At 43.0% G+C, this 14,405-nt stretch overlaps 1 protein-coding gene and 1 pseudogene across 1 annotated transcript; both read right to left on the reverse strand.

Moving 5' to 3' along the window:
• Positions 1–3,122: 3,122 nt before the first annotated feature.
• LOC128095257 (olfactory receptor 52B4-like) lies at positions 3,123–4,067 on the reverse strand. Its single transcript, XM_052714081.1, has one exon. The coding sequence runs from the start codon at positions 4,065–4,067 to the stop codon at positions 3,123–3,125; it is 945 nt and encodes a 314-aa protein (XP_052570041.1).
• Positions 4,068–7,526: 3,459 nt separating this feature from the next.
• On the reverse strand, positions 7,527–8,085 carry LOC128123912 (40S ribosomal protein S13-like; annotated as a pseudogene).
• Between the last annotated feature and the right edge of the window lie 6,320 nt (positions 8,086–14,405).

The following is a 14,405-nucleotide window of genomic DNA, read 5'->3' on the forward strand; positions in this document are numbered from 1 at the left end:
GTTACCATTTACATAACCTTGGTAGGGACCTTGTGAATGTTGATAGTTTTGAGTACTTCCTGAGACTTGTGACTTTCCTGAGATTATAAATTTTGTTCACTCCTTGAGTATTATAGCCTCCCTTTAGGATAAAATGTTGTAGTTTAGGGATTACTACATAATAAAAGTTTTATATATAGTATGTATAAAAAATTACTATGTAACCAGAGTCCAATTTTATTTTTATTAATATAGCAACATTGGCTTTCAATTGGTCAGTGTTTCCATAGGTTTTCTCATCTTTTTACAGCTAATTTTTCTGTCTCAGGGATTATGACATTATTCCTATTGGTAGGATTTATAAAACAATGTTAGTTGACTGCTAATCTCAAAGTCACAAATGTTCCTTTGGAATATACACAAATAATTATATATATAATTATACATATATATTTCTACTTGTGTTTACATTGACTACCATGCTATTTATTTTCTTTTTACTCTCGTGATTTCTTCTTTTTTTAGCTTTCTGTCATGTTTTATAAGTTAATAACTATTGCAGTCTATTTTTATTAATTTTTAAATATATGCATGTCTGTGTGTAAATAAGGATACTTTTGTGCAGATGTATGCAGATGCCTATAGAGGGCAGCAGTAACAGATGCCTTGGAACTGGAATTACATGCAGTGGTGAGCTGAATGAAGTGGGTGCTGAGAACTGAACTCAGGGCCTCTGCAGAAGCACTACATTTTACTCTGTTAGTATAAAGTTCACTTGTTTGTTTGAAGACCAGAAACAGAGTTTGGACTTGAAAGTGAAAAGGCGTTTGCTCCATGTGACATTCCTAACACCTCTGTGGTGACCAGCTAGGCTGTAACTATCATCAACAGGCATCTGTCCTTCCAGCTGTCTAACCTGAGTCAGCTCAGTTATTTGGGTGGGGTCTGCTCCAGCTGGGTTAGCACCTGAGGGCTGCTCTGTGCACTGAACTTCAAACAGAGTCCTTCCTCTGCTTCTCAGACTTCATCATTCCAGACTGCACAACCCTTTTGTGTGGCTTTTCCAGAGATTTATGACTGGTGGCGAACAGTCATAAAAAGGGAGAAAACATCAAAAACCACTGATATTTCATTTACAACTTATTTCCAAGCACATGTAGTATTAAATGTTCTCTGTGAAGAAGAGAGAGCATAACAGCCATTCCACAATGTTTGCATATTTTAAAATGTGTTAGACCCAGTCAATATACAAAAATTTATTTTAGAATGTATTTATGTACACAGTCAGCCCCCCTTATTTGTAGATTCTCTGTCAATGGATTCAACAAATGACAGATAGAAAGTATTTGGGGGGGAGATGTTTTTTATTTATTTATTTTACATCCCAGTAGCACTTTCCCCTCCCTCCTCTCCTCCCAGTCCCTACCTCCCATCCCCCCTCTGTTCCCACCCCTCAGTCCACTCCTCCCCCATATCTGTTTAGGAAAGGACAGGTCTCTCATGAGTATCAACAACACATGGCATATCAAATTGTAGTAAAACTAAGCACCTCCACACATATTAAGGCTGGGCAAGGTAACCCAGTATGGGGAGTAGGGTCCCAAAAGCCAGTAAAAGAGTCAGAGACAGGCCTTATTTCCACTGTTAGAAGTTCCACAAGAGAACCAAGCTACACAACTGTAGCATATATGCAGAGTGCCTAGGTCAGTCCCATGCAAGCTCTCTGGTTGTCGGTTCAGTCTCTGTGAGCCCCTGTGAGCCAAGGCCAGTTGATTCTGTGAGTTTTCTTGTGGTGTCCTTGACCCCTCTGGCTCTTACAATCTTTCTCCCCCTCATCTGTAGTATTCCTCGAACTCCACATAAGGTTTGGCTGTGGGTCTGCATCTGTTCCCATTAGTTGCTGGATGAAGCCTCTCTGATAATGATTGGGCTAGGTACCAATCTGGTCACAGGAGATGGACAGTTCAGGCTATGCAAATCTGCTATTGCTAGGAGTCTTAGCTGGGATCATCCTAGTAGATTCCTGGGAGATTCCTTGCACCAGGTTTTTATCTGACCCTGAAATGCTTGGAGGGAAATGTTTTCATGCTAGACATGTGCAGACTTTTTTTCTTGTCATTATTTATTTATTATTTATTCCCTAAACAATACAGTATAGAAACTGTACAGCATTTACATTGTATTAAATGTTATCAACAATCCAGAGACATTTTAAAATACATGAGATAGCAAGAACAGGTAATGTGTAAATGATAAACCATTGTTATGAGAGACAGGCCTCCCAAGATTTTGGTAGCCATAAAGAAATACGAAATTAAATCTTCGATAATACCAAATATGGCTGTTATTTTTTGTCAACAAATAAACATAGGGATTGGGGAGATCAGGATATAAATTGCTTGTGACAAAAAAGGATGCATATCTGAGCCTAGGTCCCCAGTTCCCCTGAAAAAGAAAAATTTGGTACGTGAAGAATTTCAATGTCCCCTAAAGATCACTGAAGTACACAGCCTGACTTCCTTGTTGTTCTCCCAGCAGGCACCACCCCTTCAGGAACCACAGCACAGCATCCTTCTCCCAAAACAACTCAGCAGACTCAGGCTCCTCAAGGTTATTCTGCACAATGGGAACCACATACCTTACAATCCTAGCTACATGCATGTACATAGTTCAAGTATGATTTAATAAGAAATAACTGCAGAGACCAAGAGTCACTGACCCAGAAAATCACTTAACTAAAATGAAAAGCATGAAAGAATGAAGTGTTCTATGTGGTGGTCCGGGGATATCATAAATGTCTCAGAGCTTGAGAAACTCCATGAAGCAAATTCCAAGACAACAGAGTGTTTTCAATCACTTTGTCTACTTCCAAAATTCATGCTAGTGTAATGGGGACATGATGTCTGGGAACAGCCCTATCTACCCCAGATCTTCACAGGACTCTGCTCAGTACAATATGTGAGAGCATGACACTGTTCTCACGGGTTATTCATAAAACAGCCTCCCTGGTAAAGCTGCTCCAGATGCAGAACTCACTGAGCCATGTGTCAAGTGACCTGTCTCATTCACCAGTTCCAAATACCACTCAATAGATAACTGTTGATTCCAAAATCTGAGTTCTGAGTTTTTGACTTATGTCAAATTCATTTATGTTTTGTAAACAAGATATGAACCACCTGTTCCTGGATTTGCTTGGTCTTGATGCCATAAATGATAGGATTCAACATAGGTGGGGCCAAAATGCAGACATTAGCCAGCAGGATGTGAATATGAGGTGGGATGTGGCGCCCAAACCTCTGAGTAAGAGTTGTGAAGATCCCAGGCCCATAGAAGAGGACAATGATGCAAACGTGGGAGCCACAAGTATTGAGAGCTTTGTGGCGAGCATCCTGGGAGGGCATGCTGAAGATAGCACGGAGGATCAGCACATAGGAAACAAAAATCAACACAACATCTAAGACCACTGTTGACATGAGGACAGAAAACCCATACCAAATGTTTACTCGGATATTGTTACAAGCATATTTTGCCAAGCCTATGTGTTCACAATAGGTATGCGGAATAATATTATTTTTGCAGAAAGTCAATCTTTTCAGAAGGAATATTATGGGGAAAATTGTACCATAACTTCTCAGAAAGATGGTCACTCCAATCTTCCCAATCAGAGAGTTTGTGAGAATAGTGGTGTACCTCAGGGGGTAGCAAATGGCAATGTAGCGGTCAAACGCCATCACCAGCAAGATCCCTGACTCAGAGATGAAGGTAGAATGGATGAAGAAGAGCTGAGTGATACAACAATCCAGAGCAATCTCCCCAGCATGGAACCAGAAGATGGCCAAGGCCTGGGGAACTGTGGATGTTGAGAGGACAATGTCTGCTCCTGCCAGCATGCAGAGGAAGAGGTACATGGGTCCATGGAGACTAGGCCTTGTGAGGATAATGAAGATGAGCAGGCTGTTCCCAAGCAGGGCAGTGACATAGGAAAGGAAGAAGGGGATGGAAATCCATGTGTGCTGGTCCTCTAGGCCAGGGATGCCCAGCAGGCGGAAGACTGTGTGACTTACAACAGTGTGGTTTAAGGTAGTCATACCCAGAAAACCCTTCAGATACCAAACCTCCAATTCACAGAGCTAGAAGAAGATATGTATTTCCTTTCATTTTGGGTGATATCACTGGGAGCTTTTGTTGTGTTCCACACCTTCCCTCTTCTTCGAATATGCAAATAAGAAGCACACAAAGATGAAAGATAATCTATGCTCCAATGAATGACATCCACCTAGAATTATCTCCAATTCATCAAAAATAAGAGACATTAGCCTATAAACCCTAGTTACAAAGAATCAAACACACACAGGATGAGCCATTTATGCCCAGAAAGCTTGACTTTAAGTGTTAGTAGTGAATCATAACATGAATAATAAAAGAGAAGAGAAGCAGTGTACGTTAGCACACAGCCATGCACAGTACAGTTCTGAAATATTTTCAGTCCAAAGGAGCCGGAGTGGAGGGAGAGCCAGAGAGTGCCAAGGAGACAGATGTTTTTACTTTCTGTAAAGAGTCTTTAGCACACTTTTTCCCTCAATCCTTAACCTTTCTAGATCTCAATGCAATAATTAAATGATTGCTGATCCCCTCATGCATGTTTACTAGACTCTTTTTTTTTTTTTTTTTTTTTTTTTGGTTTTTCGAGACAGGGTTTCTCTGTGTAGCTTTGCGCCTCTCCTGGAACTCGCTTTGGAGACCAGGCTGGCCTCGAACTCACAGAGATCCGCCTGGCTCTGCCTCCCAAGTGCTGGGATTAAAGGCGTGCGCCACCACCGCCCGGTTGTTTACTAGACTCTTAACACTGGACCATAAAAGGTCAGTGATGTCCCAGAAACACAATGGTTCTGAGTGTGGCACAGCACAGAGGAGTCAATCGCATTTATGAAGCGTCACTTGACAGTGAGCCGCACGCTTCATGTATTCTTCAGGCAGGGAGTAGACATCCAAGTTGTTCTCCCTGCTCTGTGCTTAAAGAAAGTCGCATGAGGACCACCCACCAAAAATCACAAACGAGCAACTGATGCAAACGAAATCTGGAAGTTCTCTGACTTCCCTGTGCTTAAGTATGAAGACACACAGGAGAATTTTTTTTTAGACTTTTTCCTTTATTTTATTTTTGAGATTGTGATATAATTACAGCATTTCTCCCTTCCTTTTCCTCCCTCCAGACTCTCCCATATACTCTTCCTTGCTCTCTTTCAAATTCATGGCCTCTTTTTTCAGTAATTGCTTTTGCAGGCATATATATTCCTATACATACATACATACATATATATATATATATATATATATATATATATATATATATATATATATATATTCCTAAATATAACCTACTCAGTCCGTATAAAGTTACTTGTATGTGTGTTTTCAGGACTGCCCATTTGGTTTTGGACAACCGTTTGGTGTGCTCTTCCCTGGGGAAGACTGTTTCTCCCACTCTCTCTGTTCCTTAGTTGCCTATAGTTTTTGTGGACAGGTTACTTTTAAGAAGAAACAATGACCTGACCCATGTTCCTGAAATGAGGTTCTCGGTTCTTTGTTCTAGGGAACCAAGCCTGCAACGACCCAAATTAGAAAGACAATCATTATTTCAGGCGTGAGATGGATTATAGTTCTTGCTATTTGGAAACTAAAAGGTAATTTCATCATTACCCTGAATATTGTTCTTCACTCACTAGCTTAGTCCCTCAACAAGCATGTTTTGAGCAATGGCCAGTTGTTTTGTTTGGGGAAACATCATACTTCAGATTCAGATACAGGCTTGTGGCTAGAGAGAAGGGCGGACAGGCAAGCCAATAACCTTTGTGAAGGCTCTGGCTGGTCACTGAAGGGGCCTCTGAGAAGAAAGGTGAACTCATCCTACAGCCCTAAAGATGAAGAAGTTGAGCAGAGCGCGTCTGAGGATACTAAGGATATTTTTTCGTGGAGGCTCGGTAGCTGCTACATATCTTATGCCTGTTAAAGTCGTTTTTCCATTCCCTCTCCTGCCTGTCAGCCCATGGTGTTCTCCTCGAGAGGAGAACCGGTCTCCACCTTTCTTCTCCACCTGTCAAATGGCCCTGGCTGCCAATGTCCAGCCCAGGACAAGCGACCATGCCCTGTGCCCCTCAGAGGTCTTTTCACATGCAAAGGAGTCTGCAGACTCCGTCAGAACATCTTCCATTTCCTCTCCCCCGTTCTCATTATTGGAACCTCTGCCATGTCCCCCAGGTGTTTCTCTTCACCTTTCAAAATGTTCCCTTCAGCCCCTGTGCTCCTGGCCTCCCTCCATCACCTCGCCCCCTACCCCTGCTATCAGGAGGCCATGCCATAGCTTTCAGGTGTAAATGTATTAACACATATCCCATTGCCTCTTAGAGTCCTGTCACCTCTGCCCGTGTGACCCAACAGCAGCCTAATTCTTACCTTAATAACCAGGCCACCCATGGTTATCTATCTAATCACCGAGTCACACTTGGAGACTTCAGGAACACACAGGAGGTCTGTGACAGATTCAGCTCATCCTGCGTCCGCTTTTTATCCTCTTTCATGAGAACCCTTGAGGGAAGGCCTTACACCATGCCCTCCTGGGACTGAGATGTGCTGCTCAACTAGTCTTCTTCCTAAATTACTGAGTCTCCAAAGTCACCCCCCACTAACTCTCCATTCTCCTCTCTGGCTTCTCTCAAGATGGTGTCCTGCAAAAGTCTTCTCTGTCCACCTCCACAACTTGGCTAATTAAAGAAATGTTAAACACAAAGCCATGGTGCCGCATATCTTTAGTTCCAACACTCAGGAGGCAAAAGCAGGAGGATCTCTGTGAGTTGGTTCCAGCCTGGTCTATAGAGTGAGTTCCAGAACAGCCAGGGCTACACAGAGAAACCCTGTCTCAAAAATGAATTAATTAATTAATTAAAATGTAAAAGCCAAGGAGGGCATACCTTTAATCCCAGCACTTGGGAGGCTGAGGCAGGTGGATCTCTGTGAGTTCAAGGCCAGCCTGGTCTCTATAGATTTCACAATCCTGAAAAGCCATTATTACAACTCCCACTTCACAGCTAAGGATCAAATAAATCCCTTGACTTTCCAGAGTCACACAAGTGAGTGGCAGGACCAGGCTTCCCCGTGACTATCTCACTCCACCATGCTGTCCCATGAGCCCAGCACACTCCAGCTTTGGACCCTTCTCTTCCCAGCCTGGCTGCCCTCCTGTTCAATACTCTTTCTTCTTCTGAGTGTCAGGCACACTTTCTTCTTATGAGTGTAGCCAGCTACAAAGTCAGGAAATGGAACACACCCAGCACTCTGTCTTGTCAGAACCACATTTAGACCGTCCCAAACTCCTGTCCCAAAAGCCTCCTCTAAAGGACTAGGGGTTTTGTTTTTGTTTTTTGGTGTTTGGGTTTGTTTGTTTTTTTGTTTGTTTGGTTTTTTTGCTTTGGTTTTTGCTGTTGTTGTTGTTGTTTTGGTTTTGTTTGTTTGTTTGTTTATAACTTTTTTTAAATTTATTCAAAGTGATTTTATTGCTGTGTACACAAGAGAGCCACTAGATCAGAGGCTGTAGACGACTCATGTTTCCAACTGGGTGGGAGGACCTGCCTAGTCTTATAGTAAGGAGCCAGCTGTGAATTCTGAATCAGAATTCAGAATATCAGAATCAGGCAGAATTTAGCATCCTTATCCTTTCTGTTCCTCTCAAGATGCTTTTGGACAGTGACTGCTTTCTTAATCAAATGATGCAGATTTTCAGGGAGGTCAGAGGCAAGGCCTTTGGGCTTAAGGATTCTCAAGATTTTATTACCAGTCAGAAAGCAGACCTGAGCCACACCATGTGAGTCCCTCAGGATCACACCTATTTGGGAGGGAGTCAGGCCAGTTTGTAAATCTGTTCCTTCACATAGGTGTCAGATGTCAGCTTCAGCCACATGAGGACACTACCATGTAGGACAGCGTCAACTGGGACAGACCCTTCCCGGGAGCATGCTCGTGATCCACTATGGCAGAAGTCTGGCAGCAAAGAGAGAGCGAGGGAGGAAACAGCCTTTTAAACTTTTCATTGATTCCTTGTGGACTTCGCATCATGCATCCCATCACACACATCTCCCTGTCCCCTCACTTCCACCCTCTGCCCTTGCAACCTCCCCACAAAACAAAATTTAAAATAAAACCAAAAAAAAAAAACCCAAAACAAACAACAAAATAAATAAATAAAATACATCTCAGAATGGAAGCTGTAGTATGACACAGTTTACCCTTCAGCCCATACATCTTTACTTGTAAGTGTCCATTGCAATGAGTCGTTGGTCTGGTTCAAGGCCTCTGGCTTCACTACACCCTCAATACTGGGCCTCCACTGGGACTCCTCTTCAATATCCTGTTGTTCCCTGTGTCATAGAGATCCTGTAGCTTTGGATTTGTTAGTTTTTCCTCTTCACATGCTCCAGCAGTTCAAAATGAGGTGGGTGTTGGGTGGGCTACCTCATAGTCCTGGTTCTGGGCCTGGGTAGTAGCTGGGTTGGTCAGCCTGCCAGCTTTCCCTCATGGTAAAAGACTAGGTTTAGCCTGGTGTGGTGACACATACCTCTAATCGCAGCACTCAGAAAGCAGAGGCAGGCAGATCTCTGAATTCAAAGAGTGAATCTGGTCTACAGAGTGTGTTCCAGGACAGCTAAGGTTACATAGAGAAACCCTGTCTCAAAAAAAAAAAAAAAGTTAAACACAACTTTCCATATAAATAAAAAACTGGTAATATTTATCAATGATCAATGGTTTTCTCTGTGTGTGTATGTGTGTGTGTGTGTGTGTGTGTGTGTGTGTGTGTGTGTGTGTGTGTGTGTGTGTGGTATGCACATGTCTGCATGCTACTATGTGAACAGAGGCTAGAAGAGGCTGTCAAGTGTCCTGCTCTATCACTTCCTGCCTTGTTCCCACAGGGTCTCCTGCTGACCCTGCAGCTAAGTTGGTAACCAGCAAGCCTAGGTGATTCTCCTGCCTCTTTCCTCGACAGTGCCAGTATTACAAGCACTCATGGCTACACTCAGCTTTTTACACAGGTGATGGGATCCACACACAGGTCCTCATGCTTGCACAGTAAGTGCTCTGACCCACTGAGCTATCTCTGCAGCCCCCAAAGTTTGATCCTTCGTGACAAGGATTGTGTTGAAGGGATATTCACGCCCAGAGTAGTGGATACTAATGCAGAGTTCCGTGGCCTAAGGGATAAAGTGTGCATTGTTCGTTAACAGGACACGCAAGCTGTGATTGTTCAAGACACAACTGGATTTGCTTTGTTTTTAATATTTTTTATTTTATTTACTTTTATTTTATGTGTATGGGTGTTTTGCCTGCATGTACGTCATATGTCCCAGGTGCCTGTGAAACCCAGGAGAGAGCATTGGACCCCCTGGAACTGGAGTTAACAGATGGTTAAGAACTGTCATTTGGGTGCTGGGAATCGAACCATGGTCTTCTGTAAGAGCAACAAGTGCCATTAACCACTGAGCATCTCTCCAGCCCCCGACACATTTATTTTCATTGCTTGTCTCCTTTGATTGTTTTATTTTCACTTCACCTGATGATGCAGCTAAGCAGAACTTTCTCTGCTTTTATCCTCCACTTACACAGCTTATGACAGACATATGAACAAGGGACAAGTAGAGACAGATGACCCTGAAACCAGCTGTCTCAGTTGGGTTTCTATTGCTATGAAGAGACACCATGACCATAACAGCTCTTATAAAGGAAAGCATTTAATTGGGGTTAGTTTACAGTTTCAGAGGTTTAGTCCATTATCATCGTGGCAGGACACAGCAGCATGAAGGCAAACACGGTACTGGAGAAGGAGCTGAGAGTTCTACATTGTGATCCAAAGGCCACAGGAAGTGAACTGTCTCATTGGGTGTAGCTTGAGCGTGTGACTTCTTTGGGGAACAATGTCTGAGAATAGTACAAGTGGCTATTCTTGTGGCAGACCCTGAAGACCCTGACCCATTTGGCAAGGACCTGTGGACAGTTCATTGCACAATCCTGGGCATAATCCTGAAAGTGTATGGTCTATGTGCTCCCAATTGCTTTTGCCATGCAAGCCATATTACTGGCTGCTTTTAGTTTCACTTGTCGGTCATAGATGAGGTAACTAACACTAAGGGAAAACTTCCCCCTGATAACGCCCCTCTGTGTGAGCCAGAGGGGATGTTGTTAAAAATATACATTGGACCTGATTCAGCCCCTAAGGTCTTTGATGTTTCAAGTGTGACTATGAACCCAGGCTTCTTAAGAACAGGATGTACCTTTCCAGCACAGGCTTCAGCTAGACTTAACAAGTCACAATAGGTCATGAAGTTTAATATTACATATTTGCATAACTGTTCTGGGAAGAATGATTTTTAACCCCAAGAGTTTTAAAGGAATTTTATTAAATAGATGATATCAGGAGTTAATAGGAACATTCAAAGAATAGGGAATGAAGCAGAATCATAGAAACCCACAGTTCCCTCATTTCTAATAACTGTGCCAATACCCCAAGGAGTTAAGGGAGATGGACATAAGGACAAGGGACAAGCAGTACCAACTATTAAGAGTAAGTTTCCGTGTTATGTTGCCTATAAGATAAACGGGAAAACCTGGTACATTCCCAGAGGAGATAGAGTAGCACAAAGTGTAAAATGGATTGACCCAGTTTTGGCTGATGAGTTGGTCATGAGAATCTAGATCCTCCCAAATGTAAATAGTAACTGCCGGAGACAAAACTGTGTGTCACTTTGCATGACGCTGTAACCTCGTGTGCTGCCAACTGGGCACACTGTTCTACCTTAGGTGTGCCTGGTTAGAAAAGTTCCTTCGTAGCCTTCAAAACTGCTTATGCTTCTGACTGTAGAGATATAGACCAAAATGGCTACCCGTGGGAGAGCTGGGAGACGGAAGGGGAAAGAGACAAGGAACAAACTGATGATTCTTGTAACCATTTTTAGAAACTTAGAAAGTAAAAGCTTGCTGAAAAATTGCTCATGCAAACCATTGAGGCTGTATAAATAAACACGACTCAAGCTATTTGGGGCCACTTGTTTGCACAACAACAGGTGGCCACAGTCTTTTCTTGACAACAACTCCACCCATCAATCCCAGGTCTAGGAACCCATCTGGAGCAAGGCCTGCAGCATAGAATACCTCAAAGCACACCCCCAGAGTGACACACTTCCTCCAACAAGGCCACACCTCCTAATAGTGCCACTCCCTTTGGGGGCCATTTTCTTTCAAACCACCACACCAGCAGCCATGGACACAGCAGCTGGCAACCATAAAGACAAGGGCCGTCACTATTGCCTTTTGGTTCCTTTTTTCTTAATTTTTAATCAGACTTTCAGTTAGAATACCATAGGGGCTTCATCATAGTCCCTCACATCTAAATCGCGGATCTCACTCCTGTCTGCCCCTTCCCCACTCCCCCCCACACACACTTGCTGTTCTCCTTCCAAACAGTCCCTCTTCTGCTTTCAAGTTCTCACTACCAGAAAATTAGTTGCGGGCAACATCCATGCTATGTTGTGTATGTTTAAAGCTAGATGGTGCATGTGGGAGAAAACATGGCATTTGTCTTCCCCCGAAGAAGACAAATTCTCTTGTCCTCCTCTCTTAGGCTCCCTCGCAGCCACCCTTCTACCTAAATGTCATTTACTAATTTATGGACTTATTCAAATCTAGACTCTGCGTATGAGACAAATGTCTTTTTTAGTTGTTTCTTTATATCCTAAACCTGGCCTGTGCTTACCATTCTGTATGCACACGAACTATTCATTGACTAAAAATGCGATTAATTAGGTAGGTGAAACATGAATACTAGAACTACATGACATCTGTCACTGGATGTAACTTAGAAGGGGCTTGGGTGGCATCACGTGTAAGGGTTCCCCAGTCAGGGAGCAGGGTTATGAAATATGTGCGTGATGTTGATGAAGCTGAGGGATGGGATTTGGGAGCCCCTGACTATTCAATTTCAGGGAAGATTTTTCTCAAGAATTTCCCCCTTGGTTCGGTAACTGCGGCACTAGCAATGATTGCATAAATGACTGACTCATCGACAGCATGATGTCTTCAAGTAGGTCGACACCCTGGGATGGTCAACTCCAGACCTTTAAGGTGTATGTTGCTCCCAACTGATCATTTCCTGGTAGTGAGAACTCTTGAAGGCAGGCCGCCGCACCTTCCCTTCCCAGCCATACTTCCCGCTGTACCTGCTCCTCAAATACAACACCTCCCTCACCCACCGTCTTCCCAGCAGGCTGTGCTCTTCATTCCTTCTGTGCCTTTATCCTCGCTGACCGGTCTCTCAGGAACAGCTGCTTTGATGGATGAGTGAACTTGGGCTCACTTATGCACTATCTGGATCTTCCTCTTTCACAGTGTGTTGCAATTGCTCTCCATACTGCGTAAATTTGCAGTTAACATAAAAGAAGTTACCTAGTTAATAATTTATGTATTTACGGGGTATACAACATGATGTCTTGAAAATACATATACTCTAGAATGGCCAATCCTAAGATGTCAGCCAAAATACATGCAAATAAGGTCAGCACTAGCTGGACTCGGACATACGTGAATGTATTTTCATATACAAACATGCATGCACACACCTCAAACTTGTGCACATGAGGCAAATGATGATGCTTCTTCAGCCCACCCATGCCCTGCTCAGGAACCTCCACTCCTAGATTACATGTGTATTATGTTGTTTTTGATGCTGCTGCTGTTTTCTGTTCTCTATATTCAATAAACACGATTTTGATACTGTTGTATGACTTAGACTACCTTCTATTATAATGAAAATTGGCAGATACCAATCTTATTGTTAATCTGCTCAGCAATATAAAAATGAATCTACTATTATTTTTACTTTTTCTTTAAGAACCTCATGCTATGTATTGTGACCACACACACCCAACGTTTCAAAGACCCACTCCCACCTCTTTAACCCCACTAACTTTACATTAACCTTTTTCTTTTTTTTTTTTTTTTTTTTTTTTTTTGGTTTTTTGAGACAGGGTTTCTCTGTGTAGCTTTGCGCCTTTCCTGGAACTCGCTTTGTAGACCAGGCTGGCCTCGAACTCACAGAGATCCGCCTGCCTCTGCCTCCCGAGTGCTGGGATTAAAGGCGTGCGCCACCACCGCCCGGCTAAACTTTTTCTTTTAAATCGATAACTCATCAACTCTAATTTATACTGTCCATAAAATTCAAGGAGTAGGGCCACAATTCCTCTCTTTACGTATCTCAAAATAATGCTAAACTAAGAGGCATCCACCAGAGGATTCACCCATGAGATCACCAACCTCATGAACTAATCATTTCTGGAAACACTGTCACAAACACACCCAAAGGTGTGCCTGTTAACCTCCTACCCATTGTTGCTGCTGCTGTTGTTATTGCTGTTGATGATGATGTTTTGTGTGTGAGGGTTTTTTGAGAGGTAGTCCTGACTAACCTGGAACTCACAGTGATCCTTCTGCCTCTGCCAACACCTCTTGAATGCTGGGATTAAAGGTATGCACCACCACACCTGAGGCTTTTCCTACTGCAGTCATAGCCACAGTCAAAACTAACCTTCACAAGTGCTCCCTTTCCTAATCCCACACAAGCATATCCTAATGAGCAGATACAACCCTAACACGTAACAAGGATTGTTACATGGTTTTGTTGGGGTTTTTGTTGTTTTTTTTTAATAACCAAGTGAAAGAACATCAAGAGTTTATCAACAGATTAATGTTAATATAGTGTGGTGGCTTAAATAAGAATGGCTTCTATAGGCCCATATTTGAATGCCCAGTCACCAAGGAATTGAACTCTTTAATAGAATTAAGAGGATTATGAGGTGTGGCCTTGTTGGAGGAAATGTGTCGCTAAGGACAAGCGTTGAGGTTTCAAAAGCCCATGACAAGCCCAGTCTCTCTCTCTCTCTCTCTCTCTCTCTCTCTCTCTCTCTCTCTCTCTCTGCCTGAGGATCAGGACGTAACTCTCAGCTATTTCTCCATGCCTGCCACCGTGCTTCTCACTGTGATGATCATGGACCAACCCTCTGAGGCTGTAAGCCAGCCCCCAGTTAAATGCTTTCTTTTATAAGAGTTGCCTGGGTCACACCGTCTCTTCGCTGCAGTAGAACAGTGACTATGATGTGTGGGAATCCAAAATCGCCAACAAGAGACTGGGACTATGTAGGTAGAGTTTTCCTGCCTGGCCCACAGTCAGGACAAATCTCTCTCACCTGCCAGTCCCACAGCCGCTCAAACCCGACCAAGTAAACACAGAGACTTATATTGGTTTCAAACTGTATGGCCATACCAGGCTTCTTGCTAACTGTTCTTACAGCTTAAATTAATCCATTTCTATTAATCTATACCTTGCCACGTGG

The sequence above is a fragment of the Peromyscus californicus genome, unplaced genomic scaffold (assembly GCF_007827085.1).
Source record: "Peromyscus californicus insignis strain IS unplaced genomic scaffold, ASM782708v3 Scaffold_4__1_contigs__length_199733344, whole genome shotgun sequence".
Lineage (NCBI taxonomy): Eukaryota > Metazoa > Chordata > Mammalia > Rodentia > Cricetidae > Peromyscus > Peromyscus californicus.